General features: G+C 39.0%; 2 protein-coding genes across 3 annotated transcripts in view; one reads left to right on the forward strand and one right to left on the reverse strand.

Moving 5' to 3' along the window:
- Positions 1-8,993, forward strand: part of pafah1b3 (platelet-activating factor acetylhydrolase, isoform Ib, gamma subunit) — a 28,952-nt gene extending 19,959 nt beyond the window's left edge. For both annotated transcript variants that reach the window (XM_061947464.1, XM_061947456.1), the window contains exon 6: positions 8,388-8,993. In XM_061947464.1, coding sequence (XP_061803448.1) covers positions 8,388-8,648 — 261 coding nt within the window. In that variant the 3' untranslated portion in view covers positions 8,649-8,993. The remainder of the gene's footprint in view (positions 1-8,387) is intronic.
- Positions 8,994-14,789: 5,796 nt separating this feature from the next.
- Positions 14,790-17,185, reverse strand: part of LOC133594517 (cell adhesion molecule CEACAM5) — a 63,167-nt gene continuing 60,771 nt past the window's right edge. The window contains exons 12-13 of the mRNA XM_061947329.2: positions 16,068-16,325; positions 14,790-15,989 (exon numbers count right to left, since the gene is read on the reverse strand). Of these exons, the coding sequence (XP_061803313.1) occupies positions 15,901-15,989; positions 16,068-16,325 (347 nt within the window). The 3' untranslated portion in view covers positions 14,790-15,900. The remainder of the gene's footprint in view (positions 15,990-16,067; positions 16,326-17,185) is intronic.

The raw sequence follows: 17,185 nt of genomic DNA on the forward strand, positions 1-17,185 counted from the left end.
CAATTTAAAATAAATAAAGAATAGTGAACAACAGGCTGAATAAGTGTACGTTATATGAGGCATAAATAACCAACTGGTATGTTAACGTAACATATTATGGTAAGAGTCATTCAAATAACTATAACATATAGAACATGCTATACGTTTACCAAACAATCTGTCACTCCTAATCGCTAAATCCCATGAAATCTTATACGTCTAGTCTCTTACGTGAATGAGATCAATAATATTATTTGATATTTTACGCTAATGTGTTCATCATTTCACACATAAGTCGCTCCTGAGCAGAGGTGGGTAGAGTAGCCAGAAATTGTACTCAAGTAAGAGTACTGTTACTTTAGAGATTTATTACTCAAGTAAAAGTAAGGAGTAGTCACCCAAATATTTACTTGAGTAAAAGTAAAAAGTATGTTGTGAAAAGACTACTCAAGTACTGAGTAACTGATGAGTAACATACACACACATATCATATATATATATATATATATATATATATATATATATATATATATATATATACACACATATACACACATATATATATATACACACACATTTATATATATATATATATATATATATATATATATATATATATATATATATATATATATATATATATACACACATATATATATACAGTATATAATTTATATTTATTTATTTTGCCGTTTTTGTTTACATGTTAAAGGTGTTTTAATGAATATACATGCATGTTTAACACATATAGATTCCTTTCTTTCATGAAGACAAGAATATAAGTTGGTGTATTACCTGATTCTGATGACTTGCATTGATTGTAATCAGACAGTAGTGATGATAACGTCCACGTTTTCAAATGGAGGAGAAAAAAAGTTCCTCCTTTCTGTCTAATACCACATGAAAGTGGTTGGTTTTTGGCATCTTATTTGTCCAGCTTCCATATTCGTTTTTATACACTTTACAAGAAATACATCGGCGGCAAACTCCGTAGCTTGCTAGCTTGTTTGCGCTGGCTTTCGGAGACTCTTGTTTTGAAAGCGCAGGCGCGATGGAGCGGCACTTTTATTGTGAAGACAGGAACTGTGCAGTCAGTCTTTAGGCTTTTGACGGGATGTACGGTTGAAATAAAAAAGGGTCTTTTTTCTTTCACACTTTTGATTGATTGATTGAAACTTTTATTAGTAGATTGCACAGTACAGTACATATTCCGTACAATTGACCACTAAATGGTAACACCCCAATAAGTTTTTCAACTTGTTTAAGTCAGGTCATGTGACCGCCTGGCTCTGTTTGATTGGTCCAACGTCACCAGTGACTGCATCTGATTGGTGGAACGGAGTGAACGTCACCAGTGACTGTATTTGTTGAAACGCAGGCACTATGAAGGTCTGTCTGACAGACCAAAACAAACAAAGCGTGCATTAACAGATGGATAAAAATTAGTAGTGAGTAGCGAGCTGAATGTAGATAAAAGTAGCGGAGTAAAAGTAGCGTTTCTTCTCTATAAATATACTCAAGTAAAAGTAAAAGTATGTTGCATTAAAACTACTCTTAGAAGTACAATTTATCCCAAAAGTTACTCAAGTAGATGTAACGGAGTAAATGTAGTGCGTTACTACCCACCTCTGCTCCTGAGTATAAGTCGCACCCCCGGCCAAACTATGAAAAAAACTGCGACTTATAGTCCGAAAAATACGGTATTTCTCCAGCAATGGTCATGTGTGTCCAATAATTTGTTTACCTAATTTAGCCGACACAATTTTAGAAAGACCAACGCATACTACAAAATTAGATATTTTGTTGAAGAGTTTCAGTTACCATCATAAAGGTATATTATTCAAATTCTGTTAATACCAGTTTTGTAGACCTTATTCAAGAGAGTGCAAATTTTAGAAATTAAAACTAGACCAATGTAAATTTATGGTATTTTCCATTACCATTGTGAAGGTATACAGCGGGTAGGGAAAGTATTTAGACCCCTTTGAACACTCTGTTTCATCGCAGCCATTTGCTAAAATCCAAAAAAGTTCATAATCCAGGTGTGAAAAATGTGTTGCATCATTCCTAAGAAGATTGACGGCTGTACTAGCTCAAAGGGTGTTTCTACTCAATACCGAGCAAAGGGTCTGAGTACTTACGACTATGTGATATTTCAGTTTTTCTTTTATTATAAATTTGCAAAAAAAATCTACATTTGTGTTTTTTAAGATGGGGTGCTAAGTGTACATTAATGATAAATAAAATGAACTTTCTTGATTTTAGCAAATGGCTGCAATGAAACAAAGAGTGAAATATTTAAAGGGGTCCGCATACTTTCCGTACATATTCATACTCTATATACAATTTTGTATTCCTTATTCAGCTGCACAAGATGCATTTTAAATCTTTAAAATAGAAAGTATATTTGTACTTTTATACTGTGTTTTATCTTCATTGTGAAGATATAGAAAATACATTCTACCTTTTTTATAGTATTTTGTTTTTAAAATAATTTTAGATGTTATTAAGCTGCAAAATAGAAAGAAGATATAGGAAACAAAGAGACATCAATGTACAATAGGAAATATATATATTGTATTTTCTATTACTTTAGAAAATGAATGGATGGATGGATATTGTGAAGGTACAGTGTACACATTTTCACTTTTATCTTTATTGCATTCCATGTTTAATCCTTTTTCCGCTACACAAAAGGGACATTTTTAATATCCATCCATCCATCTTCTTCCGCTTATCCGAGGTCGGGTCGCGGGGGCAGCAGCCTAAGCAGGGAAGCCCAGACTTCCCTCTCCCCAGCCACTTCGTCCAGCTCTTCCTGTGGGGACCCCGAGGCGTTCCCAGGCCAGCCTGGAGACATAGTCTTCCCAACGTGTCCTGGGTCTTCCTCGCGGCCTCCTACCGGTCGGACGTGCCCTAAACACCTCCCTAGGGAGGCGTTCGGGTGGCATCCTGACCAGATGCCCGAACCACCTCATCTGGCTCCTCTCCATGTGGAGGAGCAGCGGCTTTACTTTGAGCTCCCCCCGGATGACAGAGCTTCTCACCCTATCTCTAAGGGAGAGCCCCGCCACCCGGCGGAGGAAACTCATTTGGGCCGCTTGTACCCGTGATCTTGTCCTTTCGGTCATAACCCAAAGCTCATGACCATAGGTGAGGATGGGAACGTAGATCGACTGGTAAATTGAGAGCTTTGCCTTCCGGCTCAACTCCTTCTTCCCCACAACGGATCGATACAGCGTCCGCATTACTGAAGATGCCGCACCGATCCGCCTGTCGATCTCACGATCCACTCTTCCCTCACTCGTGAACAAGACTCCGAGGTACTTGAACTCCTCCACTTGGGGCAAGATCTCCTCCTCAACCCGGAGATGGCACTCCACCCTTTTCCGGGCGAGAACCATGGACTCGGACTTGGAGGTGCTGATTCTCATCCCAGTCGCTTCACACTCGGCTGCGAACCGATCCAGTGAGAGCTGAAGATCCTGGCCAGATGAAGCCATCAGGACCACATCATCTGCAAAAAGCAGAGACCTAATCCTGCAGCCACCAAACCAGATCCCCTCAACGCCTTGACTGCGCCTAGAAATTCTGTCCATAAAGGTTATGAACAGAATGGGTGACAAAGGGCAGCCTTGGCGGAGTCCAACCCTCACTGGAAACGTGTCCGACTTACTACCGGCAATGCGGACCAAGCTCTGGCACTGATCATACAGGGAGCGGACTGCCACAATCAGACAGTCCGATACCCCATACTCTCTGAGCACTCCCCACAGGACTTCCCGAGGGACACGGTCGAATGCCTTCTCCAAGTCCACAAAACACATGTAGACTGGTTGGGCAAACTCCCATGCACCCTCAAGGACCCTGCCGAGAGTATAGAGCTGGTCCACAGTTCCACGACCAGGACGAAAACCACACTGTTCCTCCTGAATCCGAGGTTCGACTATCCGGCGTAGCCTCCTCTCCAGTACACCTGAATAGACCTTACCGGGAAGGCTGAGGAGTGTGATCCCACGATAGTTAGAACACACCCTCCGGTTCCCCTTCTTAAAGAGAGGAACCACCACCCCGGTCTGCCAATCCAGTGGTACCGCCCCCGATGTCCACGCGATGCTGCAGAGTCTTGTCAACCAAGACAGCCCACAGCATCCAGAGCCTTAAGGAACTCCGGGCGGATCTCATCTACCCCCGGGGCCTTGCCACCGAGGAGCTTTTTAACTACCTCAGCAACCTCAGCCCCAGAAATAGGAGAGCCCACCACAGACTCCCCAGGCACTGCTTCCTCATAGGAAGATGTGTTGGTGGGATTGAGGAGGTCTTCGAAGTATTCCCTCCACCGATCCACAATATCCGCAGTCGAGGTCAGCAGAACACCATCCTCGCCATACACGGTGTTGATAGTGCACTGCTTCCCCTTCCTGAGGCGGCGGATGGTGGTCCGGAATTGCTTCGAAGCCGTCCGGAAGTCGTTTTCCATGGCCTCACCGAACTCCTCCCATGTCCGAGTTTTTGCCTCTGCGACCGCTGAAGCCGCACACCGCTTGGCCTGTCGGTACCTGTCCGCTGCCTCAGGAGTCCTATGAGCCAAAAGAACCCGATAGGACTCCTTCTTCAGCTTGACGACATCCCTCACCGTACATTTGTAATATACTAAATAGAAAGGCGAATGAAAACTGTTTTATATTTGCACTGTTTTTATCTTCATTGTAAAAGTATAAAAAAATACATTTTTACTTTCTTTATTTTTCAAATTATTTTAGACCTTATGTAGCTACAAAATAGAAACAAAATATTACAAAAATATTTAATTAGAAATAGAAAGACTAATGCAAACTACAAAAACTATATCTTGTATTTCCTATCGCTATTGTAAAGGATTACACATTTACTGAATGCTCTTAATTTTATGTTGATTCATTTTTTTATCAACCTTTTTATTCTTTATTCAGCTGCACAAAAGTGGCATTTTAAATATTTAAAATAGAAAGACCAATGCAAACTACAGCAATACAATTTGTGTATCTACATCATGTTTTTATCTTTATTGTAAAGACATAAAAATACATATTGGCGTTTGTTGTTTTATTATTATTTTAGACCTTATTTAGCTTCAAAATAGAAACCAGGTATTGGAAAATTAAAAAAAAAACAAACAACAAAAATGTTAACATTTCTGTAATAATATTACCGTCGTAAAGGTAAAAAAAAAACATGGTCGATTTTCCATACTATTGATCAAGCTTTATAATATTTATTATTAGGGGTGTGAATCTTTGGGTACCTCATGATTCGATCTAAGGCTGCAGCTAACGATTATTTTTCTATCGATTAATCCATAGATTATTTTTTCGATTAATCGGTTAATCTATATATTATTTTTTCGATTAATCTATAGATTATTTTTCCTTTTACCGATTATTTTTTTAATTTAAAATGAAGATGAAAAAATAAATGTTGGCCAGTTTTTTCAAAAGGCATGACTTTTATTTACAAAAAAAAAAGTATGGCCACTCAGTCAACATTGACAACAACATGACAAAATATTCTGTAACAATGTAAACATTTAAAACTTTTAACATTTAACAAAATTAAAAGTAGCTTATTTGCTTTTTAATGTGCAAATATAAAAGTAAACATCCAGTGCAAATCTTAATATTCTGGAATAGTATAAGCATTTCAAAAGTAAAAGTATTGCTTATTTTGCTTTAAAATGTGCAAAAATAAAGATAAACATCCAATACAAAAAAGTGCAAAAGGAAATATTCTGTAACAGTGTAAACATTTCAACAAAAGTAAAAGTATTGCTTATTTTGCTTAATAACGCAACAATGATAGTATGATTAAAGTGAAAGTTAATTGTTGGTTTGTACATAGTATATGTAACTGTTAATGTTGTAAAAGGTATTTGCACAACTAGTTAATGTTAGCGTTAAAGAGGAGCGCGTCTTTGTAAACACTGAACAGGCACGCCAAACGCGCCTCTCAGAGCGAAACAGTGTTTTAGTTTATGAATTTACAACGCAGATACAAATGACACATCCATGTTTTTGTGTAATGATGACAACGTATACTCACGCGGACGATTGACTAGTTGATGGTGATGGCAAGAACGCTGTCGGGTGTTTTCTTTTCAAATGTTCCTTCATAGCCGTTGTGCTGCTATGATAGGCCATTTCCGCTCGACACAGTGTGCATACAACAACTGTCAAGTGTTTTGCTTTTTTCGCTGTGCTTATCCCACACTTGAAGGGATGTACCAATGCTGAATGTGTGAACGGCAGTGTGACGTAAATATGCGACGCGTCGACGCGTAAAAACGACGTCGACGTATTTACGTAACCGATGACGTCGACTACGTCGATGCGTCGTTTCAGCCTTAATTCGATCTGATTCCTGGAGTGATGATTTGATTCAGAATCGATTTTCGATCCAACACAATTCTCGATTCAAACAGATTCCTGCAAAGTTGGTAAAATAATTATAATGAAACTTTTTCAAAACAGGTTACAGGTTAAAGCTCTCTCTGGTTGCATGCAGAGGGCCTGAAACGTCTTTTCTAAAATTGATTCTTAGTAAAAAAAAGGGAAATAATTTTTTTTAAATCAATTTTTGAAAATGATGAATCAATTTAGAATTGGGATGAATAAGAACAGCGATTTGGATGCATACCTGCCAACTTTTGAAATCAGAAAAACCTAGTAGCCAGGGTCCAGGGGCCGCAGGCCCCGGTAGGTCCAGGACAAAGTCCTGGTGGAGGGTTCCTTCGCCCCCCGACGCAAAATGATTATTAGCATTCAGACAGGTTAAAATGTTGCTAAAACCATCACTTTTCTATCAGTCACAGTGACTTTTCAAAACAAAAATATTACAGCAAAAATCATATGGGTTGATTGACATGTTTATTCTGTAAGCTAACTTCAATAGTTTGAAATGATTTTGACAGTTAATGCCAGTTATCCTGTCAACCTTTCACAAGACTTCAATTTGTTCATTGAAAGTATAAACACTTTTTACAGTAAACAAATGGTAAAACAGTACTAAACAATTCCAATAAAAAAAAAATTGGTGTCATTATTAACTTTCTGTCCAAGCTTGTATAATCTACTGCCTTGTTCAATTGTAAAAAATATTCTGTGCCTAAAATTCACATTTCTATCACAATTATCATACTGTAAACATGGTAAGCTAACTTCATTCAAATTGATAGTCCTGTCAATAGCATGGAATTACAATTCAAATGTAGTTTTTTTGTAAGCCTTTCAAAAGAATTCAAAATATGAAAAATTAATGAAAATTAATTGAAGCCATCAGACACTTGAAAAGTGGCACATCACATCTCTAATGTAATCATTTGAACTTTTCAACAGAAATAGCACTGCAAAAATATTAAGGACATACTTCTGTATTTTGGTAGTTATGCTGTCAACATTTAACAAGATTTCTTCAACTTGGACTTGAAAGCATAAATAGTATAAACACTTTTAACAGTATAACAGTACTAAACAATTCCAATAGATAACATTGGTGTCATTACCTTTTTGTTTGCTCAATTATTGCCTCCGTAAATAAATCTTTGGCATTTATCACATCCAAAGAATCTGTTTGGGCGACGAAAAACGTTGAAAGTTTTCCACTTGTATCGCTAGCAACGGCATTAGACTTGTGTTTTTTTGTCCCAACGTGGTCTTTTACATCGCTAATTCCTCCGTGTCCGATCGAAAAATCTTGTCTGCACAAGGTGCAATTCGCGTAGTTTTCACCCTTTTTGGAACGGATAATTATTCCCGGATAGGCTTTTGAATATTCTTCACGGAATGACTGCAGTTTTCTTTTCGGTTTAAGACTCGTTTGCGATTTTTCTCCGGCTGATTCCATGATCGTTCGCTCGTTTGGAAACAATGGCAACTGGTGCCTCGTGCTTGGCAGCGGTGCTATAAATAGCCTCGCACATGGCATTCGGAATGGCTCGATAGGAAGTTACGGGAAGCAGTGTCGATTGTCATTGTTGTTACGCGATTTCGTGAATAAAACTTTAAAAAAAATTTTTTTTTTTAATTAATGAAAAACCGTATTTTTTATCACTGCAACCGTAACCCGGAATAGGTTGATGAAAACCGTACTAATTACGGGAAAACCGGAGTAGTTGGCAGGTATGTGGATGTCCATTCCTTTTTTTGTACACCCCTATTTTATGTATATTTTTGTGTGTTAGTTAAAAATGGGTAGAAATAGAAAGACTAATGCTACGATAAAAAACTATAACATTTATAAAAACATACCTTTTTAAATCAAACTGCAGCTATTTCCAGTATAAATTAATTTATTATAATTGTTTTTATTATTTTCTTTGTTATTTCTGATTTAATATATTTAACGGTAATGAGCAGATTTCATTAATATTGCAGGGACTACTACCACGAGGTAAATCTCCAAACCCGCTGAGGGAGCGCAACGCCAAGGTGAACAGACTGGTGCGGGAAGCCGTGGCCTCCCTCCCTCACGCCTCCTTCCTGGACGTAGACCCGGGTTTTGTCCACTCCAACGGCAGCATCTCCCACCAGGACATGTACGATTACCTTCACCTGACCCCCCAGGCCTACCAGGTGGTGTGCGAGCCCCTGCACGCTCACCTCAAGTCCATGCTGGACAAGTCTGCTGACAACTAAGCTCCTTCCCAAGAATAGAATTGTTTACTACGTACGTGTCCAGGTGGGAACAGGGTTGGCGTCCATCACTCGTCCCTCTGGGTTTCAGGACCAAAACATGTTTTAAAGAGTCATACGTGTGCTTCAATCCCTATTCCAATCTCTTGTAACGTTTCCTGTCATAATACGCGGACACATTTTGAAGGATTTCTATATTCCAAATTAAGTAATGCTCCATTTTCTAATACGCCACACACCATGCTGCTTGTGATCGGACCCCTTTTGATGCTTTAAGTCGCCGCTTCTGTGCAGTATAAGCTGAAGTGTACAAATGAGAGAATGTATTAAAGAGAGGCAACAGCTCGATTTTGGTGTGTTTTGTTTTCAAACGAACCGTTACTTCTTGTTGGCCTGTCTCCCCGTATCTCCTCCACGCTCTTGACACTGTGCTGGCCATGGCGTGCAGGGCCGGCCCGTGGCATAGGCCGTATAGACAAATGCTAAGGGCGCCGTCCATCAGGGGGCGCCACGCAAGTGCCACAAATGTTGGAGAAAAAAAAAAAAAAAAAAGTTGTTACTATTATTTCTAAATACAAAAAAATAATCTCACGTTAATTAAAATGCAAAGTAAAGCCTATTTAATAGAAATATTATTTGTTACAACATTACGCCCCCCCTCCTCCCCCCGCACGGTGCGCCCCCTCCCTTCCCGTATCATGACTCTTTTTGGACGTCACCACATCAAAAAATCAACACAAGATGTCAAAACGGCCAAAACTGTCAGGTGCCCAGGGAAGAAAAAAGAGAAAAGAGGAGGAGAAACGAGAAAAGACAGAGGTAGCAGGTAGGTAACGTTAGCCTACATGAAATTATTTGTCTGTTACAGAATGTGATAGTAACCTGGCTTTTTAGCATTAAGCTAATGTTACATGATTCGGCAATTGCTAATCAATAAATAGCTAGTTCTGTTTTAACGTCGGGTTAATATTGTGGAGGGGGCTAAATTGTTATGGAAAATAATAATGTAATGTTAGGTAATTACAGTACTCCCACCTTACATTCCTCAGGGACATTTGTATTAGATCTTTTTAGCAGGTGTTTTTTGTTTACATTATTGCCTTCTGGTTAGCTAATGTTTTCCCTGCAGGTAATAGTCACTTTTCCACCCCTTTATATATTAGGTATAGTTGTAAGTAAAAAAAAAAAAGTCAAAGACAAAGCTATTCGGGTTCTTGTGAGTATATACACTTCACTGCCGATGTGGGGGGGGCGCCACCTAAAATCTTGCCTAGGGCGCCAGATTGGTTATTGATGGCGTGTGAATGAACCAAACCAAGCCTGACAAAGTTAAACGGGAAATGGAAAAATTTAATAAATGGATAATATTAGTCGCATTAATAAGCTCTGATCCTTCCTACTCCTTTTTTTGGCATGTTAAATAGAGCAAGTGTAAATTCCTATTCTTTCATTTTACTTTCTTAAGCATGTTTGAAATAAACAAAATCGTTACCAAGCAATGTAATATACTCACAGGCCAAAAATGTCCAAACATCGAGGTTTTATTGATTAAGAAATAAATACAGTACTACAAATCAGAGCATGATAATAAAAGTTCATACATTTTCATTCTTACAATTTGATCTCACATAGGCTCCAGCACTCCCCGCGACCCTGTAAGGCAGGGGTCCCCAACCTTTTTTTGCACCAGGGACCGTTTTAATGTAGGCATTATTTTCACGTGTGGCAGATGAATACAGCAAATAAGTGCATGAAAAATGAATACATGAAAAAAAACTCACTATAACGTTGAATTAGTGGGAGCCCCTGGCTTTTTCCCTTTGCAAAAAAGCTCTCCGTAGACTTTTGTTTTTTACAAATTTTTGCTGCTAGTAGGCTTTTTTGGCTTTAGTGTCTGATTAGTTATAGGTGATACATCCATACTTGCCAACCTTGAAACCTCCGATTTCGGGATTTGGGGGGCGTGGTCAGGAGTGGGGCGGGGCGTGGTTAAGAGGGGAGGAGTATATTGACAGCTAGAATTCACCAAGTGAAGTATTTCATTTATATATATATATATATATATATATATATATATATATATATATAAATTTATATATATATATATATATGCAACATTTGACGTCACTATGGGAAGTTTTGACGGAGCAGAAACGTGTGAACTCGTTGGGAGTTTCCTCCTCTCCCAGCTCGCTAGCCTCAATCTGAACCTTGGTATTTACCGTGATGACGGACTGGCAGTGTGTCGCGCCTCGCCAAGGAGCAGCGAGAATACCAAGAAGCGCATATGCCAAACTTTCAAAGAGAACGGCCTACGGATCACGATTGAAGCCAACAAGCAAACCGTCAACTTCCTTGACGTCACTTTCAACCTGAGAAAGAACAGCTACCAACCATTCACGAAACCCAACACAACACTCCAATACGTGCACCATGACAGCAACCACCCACCCACCACCACGAAAAGAATACCTACCGGAATCAATAAAAGGCTATTGATGCTGTCATCTAGCAAAGCTGAATTTGACCAAGCAACCCCCCCCCGTACCAAAAAGCCCTTGATGAAAGTGGATACAATTTCACCCTCACCTATGAACCCACGCCAGGAAACCAGCCAAAAAAGAACAGAAAACGAAACGACATCATCTGGTACAACCCCCCATACAGCAAAAACGTCTCAACTAACATTGGACACAAATTCCTCAATCTGATTGACAAACACTTCCCCAAAGGCAACACCCTAAGAAAAGTATTCAACAAGAACAACATTAAATTGAGCTACAGCTGTATGAACAATATACGACAAATTATCTCAAACCACAACAAAACAATTGCAAATGAGCCGTCGGCCCCCGGACAGAGCGACTCCAAAACCAACAAAGACTGTAACTGTCAAAAGAAACCTGATTGCCCTCTCAACGGGGGGTGCTTACAAGCATCAGTTGTCTACCAATCTAAGGTAATACGCAAGGACATTAACACATCCGACACATATGTAGGATTAACCGAGGGAGAGTTTAAAACCAGATGGAACAATCACAAGGCTTCTTTCAGGAACCAAAACCTGCGGAATACCACAGAACTCAGCAAACACATTTGGGACCTCAAAGACAATAATGTTGAATATTCAATAACATGGCAAATTCTTGCATCCAGCACACCTTACAATAGTGGTAATAAAAGATGCAACGTATGCTTGAAAGAGAAACTGTTTATTATTTACCGTCCAGACCTGTCATCCCTCAACAAGCGCAGCGAAATTGTAACAGCATGCCGCCACAGACGGAAACACCTCCTAGGTAACACATGAGCCAATCACCACGCCCCTACGCCAGCCTGTACCCACCCACTCTGTGCCCTATATAAACCATGATATGTGAATGCTCCCATTAAAATCTCCTGATGATTGAGGGAACCCCCTCATGAAACAGGCCTGTAGAGATGAAATAGTCTTGTGATTTTTTTTCCCACACATACATATATATATATATATATATATGTATATATATATCTACATCCTGAAAATATGCAAACAAAACTGTGTTTAGATAATTGATACTTCCAATTGGGCATAAATAAATACTAAGGAATATAACATAACTTGGCTTCTGAGAGCTTCAAAATATAATTAATAAAATGCTAAAGTTGTTGATAAACAAGCAATTATTTTAATTATTAAATATGGTCATTTTAAATGAATTATTATGATAATTTAAAATTAATTATTTCAAATATGTTTATTTTAATGTATAATTCTATGGCTGGATGTAATAAGGAGTCAGAAAAAATACATTCAAAAATACAATTAATTTTGATGTTTTTAGCAAAATATAGTAAAAATGTATATCGTTTTTTTTTTTTTTTTTAATTAATAAATATTTTTATTTTTAGGTAAGATAAACAAAATGATACAATTTATCTCTAGTCTGGATGATTTAGTTCTTGTCACTTTGTTGTCCTCAGGTCCGCATGGAGCTGGAGGGGGCGTGGCCTCCAGCTCCGGCTGAAAATCGGGAGATTTTCGGGACAATATTTGTCCCGGGAGGTTTTCGGGAGAGGCGCTGAATTTCGGGAGTCCCCGGAAAATTCGGGTTAGGGTTGGCAAGTATGGATACATCACATTCAAGGACAAGAGCATGGATATATAATAAAGCCAGGGATACTTGCCTTTAGTTCCAATAGATTTCTGTGGATTTCTATTCACATTCTAAAAGTTATGTATTTATATTTTGTGAAATATTTCATACATAGATATACTAATGTTAGCTTTTTTCCCCCAATTTTTTTTGGTGTAAATACAGGTAAAAGCCAGTAAATTAGAATATTTTGAAAAACTTGATTTATTTCAGTAATTGCATTCAAAAGGTGTAACTTGTACATTATATTTATTCATTGCACACAGACTGATGCATTCAAATGTTTATTTCATTTAATTTTGATGATTTGAAGTGGCAACAAATGAAAATCCAAAATTCCGTGTGTCACAAAATTAGAATATTACTTAAGGCTAATACAAAAAAGGGATTTTTCGAAATGTTGGCCAACTGAAAAGTATGAAAATGAAAAATATGAGCATGTACAATACTCAATACTTGGTTGGAGCTCCTTTTGCCTCAATGACTGCGTTAATGCGGCGTGGCATGGAGTCGATGAGTTTCTGGCACTGCTCAGGTGTTATGAGAGCCCAGGTTGCTCTGATAGTGGCCTTCAACTCTTCTGCGTTTTTGGGTCTGGCATTCTGCATCTTCCTTTTCACAATACCCCACAGATTTTCTACGGGGCTAAGGTCAGGGGAGTTGGCGGGCCAATTTAGAACAGAAATACCATGGTCCATAAACCAGGCACGGGTAGATTTTGCGCTGTGTGCAGGCGCCAAGTCCTGTTGGAACTTGAAATCTCCATCTCCATAGAGCAGGTCAGCAGCAGGAAGCATGAAGTGCTCTAAAACTTGCTGGTAGACGGCTGCGTTGACCCTGGATCTCAGGAAACAGAGTGGACCGACACCAGCAGATGACATGGCACCCCAAACCATCACTGATGGTGGAAACTTTACACTAGACTTCAGGCAACGTGGATCCTGTGCCTCTCCTGTCTTCCTCCAGACTCTGGGACCTCGATTTCCAAAGGAAATGCAAAATTTGCTTTCGTCAGAAAACATGACTTTGGACCACTCAGCAGCAGTCCAGCTGGTGTCGGTCCACTCTGTTTCCTGAGATCCAGGGTCAACGCAGCCGTCTACCAGCAAGTTTTAGAGCACTTCATGCTTCCTGCTGCTGACCTGCTCTTTGGAGATGGAGATTTCAAGTTCCAACAGGACTTGGCGCCTGCACACAGCGCAAAATCTACCCGTGCCTGGTTTACGGACCATGGTATTTCTGTTCTAAATTGGCCCGCCAACTCCCCTGACCTTAGCCCCATAGAAAATCTGTGGGGTATTGTGAAAAGGAAGATGCAGAATGCCAGACCCAAAAACGCAGAAGAGTTGAAGGCCACTATCAGAGCAACCTGGGCTCTCATAACACCTGAGCAGTGCCAGAAACTCATCGACTCCATGCCACGCCGCATTAACGCAGTAATTGAGGCAAAAGGAGCTCCAACCAAGTATTGAGTATTGTACATGCTCATATTTTTCATTTTCATACTTTTCAGTTGGCCAACATTTCGAAAAATCCCTTTTTTGTATTAGCCTTAAGTAATATTCTAATTTTGTGACACACGGAATTTTGGATTTTCATTTGTTGCCACTTCAAATCATCAAAATTAAATGAAATAAACATTTGAATGCATCAGTCTGTGTGCAATGAATAAATATAATGTACAAGTTACACCTTTTGAATGCAATTACTGAAATAAATCAAGTTTTTCAAAATATTCTAATTTACTGGCTTTTACCTGTACTTGTGTAATAGGATTACGTGCAACAATACCAGCACTTTAACTTTTATGTTTAATAATATATTTATGAACAAGCTTATTGGTTTATCTGGTGGGACTGGCAAAAGTGAAGTAGGAGAAATTGCGGTCGGTTATAAGTTATTTAAGTCTCTGTGCGGCCCAGTAGCAAATGTGACCGGTGGTTGGGGACCACTTTTGTAAGGGACAAGTGGTAGAAAATGGATGACTGAGAAATAAAAGTGCAAGTCATAAAATATATAATTGTGTGTATAAGTGCCAGAACCATAGATATATATTTTTATTTGTATTATTATTGCCTCTTCCACACAGAGTTCCTGCAAAAGTATCACATCAGGAAATAAACAAAAAACTCAAAATATCGGATATTACTTCCAAAGGTGGAAAAGGGCCGCGTCGCCAAAAACGATTGACACTACATGTCACCCTTGCGACGTTAATTAAAATTCCAACAATTAAGAATTCAATCGTTGCTTATGTCAACGCGTTGCCTTTCCAATCAAAACATAACTTACGAAACACAACAGAGCCTCCAAAATTTAACAATTGATACTAGTTCTTATTTTAAAACATTTCCCCCCCCCATTAGGGAACGATACAAAGTGAATTAACTCATGTTTGAAGCAACATGTTAACACAATCAACTGTTATATTTGTCTTAAAGAGAAATGAACCACAGTAAAACAAAAAAATTACTCACCCGTTGAAGATACTTGACAGAGAATGGAGAAGGAACAGGTGTCCCCTAAATGCCCTACTGGTAATGAATTAATAAGTGCTATGTTCTGCAGTGATTCTCAAACTGGTACGTTTACCACTCGTGGTACGCAAAAGAAACACTTGAATAAAGTACAGTGTTTTATTTTCCTTAATTCAAACACTTAGTTTCCAAACTGTAATGTTACAGTGGGCAAAATATGAAATATACTTGTTAAATTGTTTTTAATGAATACTTGGGCCTACTACGCTACTGTATTTTAATGTCGCTCATCATAATGGTACTTGGAGAGCCAAGTTTTTTTCTGAGGTGGTACTTTACAAAAGTTTGAGAACCACTTGTGTAGTGAATTTACGTTCTGATTGGTTACACAATAAGCCGTATTACAAATAGTAGTAGTGAGTATTCTGACCTTTTTCTATGTAACAAAACCTTTCCCGTTCTACGGTTATCATCACACTTAACCTCTTTGCCACCACTACTCTAAATATTCTTCTATCTTTAAGGCATTTTTCCCCCCCCAGATTTCTGTTGAACTCCAAATTGTGCAACTTTTTGTGGGGCAACTTTCTCATCTTGTTGTTACTACAAAGTTCAAAACGATTTCAGCTTGTGTGCTTGGATTCAGTGGAAGAGGACTGGGACAGAGAGGATAAAAACACTCGCGATAAAAAGGCCTCTTTGGGATGGGGAAGGAAGGGCGGAGGCGGAACCTGAAAGGTAAATAACAGAAGACAAATTGGACATTTTTCCCCGAGGGAATGAGTTTTTGTTAACTGATGCGTACTCACCAATGAGGCTGAATGTCTTAGTCTGGGACATGGTGATGTTGGTCACAGGGTTACTAGCCTTGCACGAGTAGTTGGTCTCTATTAGCAAAGACAACGAGATTTGGATGATGTTGCCGACGCCGATTTCTGACGACGGTTTGTCGTTTAGGAACCACTTTATATCGGGTTCTGGCCGCGAATCGGCTTCACAGTTCATGGTGATGGTGAGCTTTTCTTTGTCGAATTCTGGATCTGAGATATTCACGCTGAGAGGACCGTCTGAAAGCAGAGTGAAAATGACCTCTTTTTTTTTGAGTCGTTGTATCTCAAAATGCTAAGCAGGAAGATTTTATTCGGCGGGAGACAACAAAGTGGAGAATACTGAGAGCAAAGCAGTACTACGTAATTCGTGAAACGGGAATCTGCGAAAAATCTACGCAAAACGCGTCAGCCGGATGAAGACGCCAACAAACTGGAGGAGAAACGAGGCTCCCCTGTGTTTACCTTTTAGTTAGTAAGGATGAACTTTACTTGAGAAGAGAATGAGGGCTGCAAGAAAGCAGACACCTGCAGCAAAGCGGAGACTACGGAGATTGAAATACTGCAGCATCCAAAGCTAAGCTGTAGAAGCATTTAAGTTCCATCTTAAAACTCATTTGTATACTCTAGCCCAGGGGTGCCCAAACTACGGCCCGAGGGAAGTCCCAAGTTAAAAAAAAAAATATATATATATATATATTATTTTTTTAATCATTATTTTTTAAAATCTGTCCTTTCTAATCCATTTTCTACCGCTTGTTACTCTCAGAGTAACTCAGGCAAATTATATTGTCTAAAAATGCTTTTTCCCATTGGTAAAGTGACATCATCGCGCTCGGAATATATATATATATATATATATATATATATATATATATATATATATATATATATATATATACGTGTGAACTCGTTGGGAGTTTCCTCCTCTCCCAGCTCGCCAGCCTCAATCTGAACCTTGGTATTTACCGTGATGACGGACTGGCAGTGTGTCGCGCCTCGCCAAGGAGCAGCGAGAATACCAAGAAGCGCATATGCCAAATTTTCAAAGAGAACGGCCTACGGATCACGATTGAAGCCAACAAGCAAACCGTCAACTT

The sequence above is a fragment of the Nerophis lumbriciformis genome, linkage group LG04 (genome assembly GCF_033978685.3).
Source record: "Nerophis lumbriciformis linkage group LG04, RoL_Nlum_v2.1, whole genome shotgun sequence".
Lineage (NCBI taxonomy): Eukaryota > Metazoa > Chordata > Actinopteri > Syngnathiformes > Syngnathidae > Nerophis > Nerophis lumbriciformis.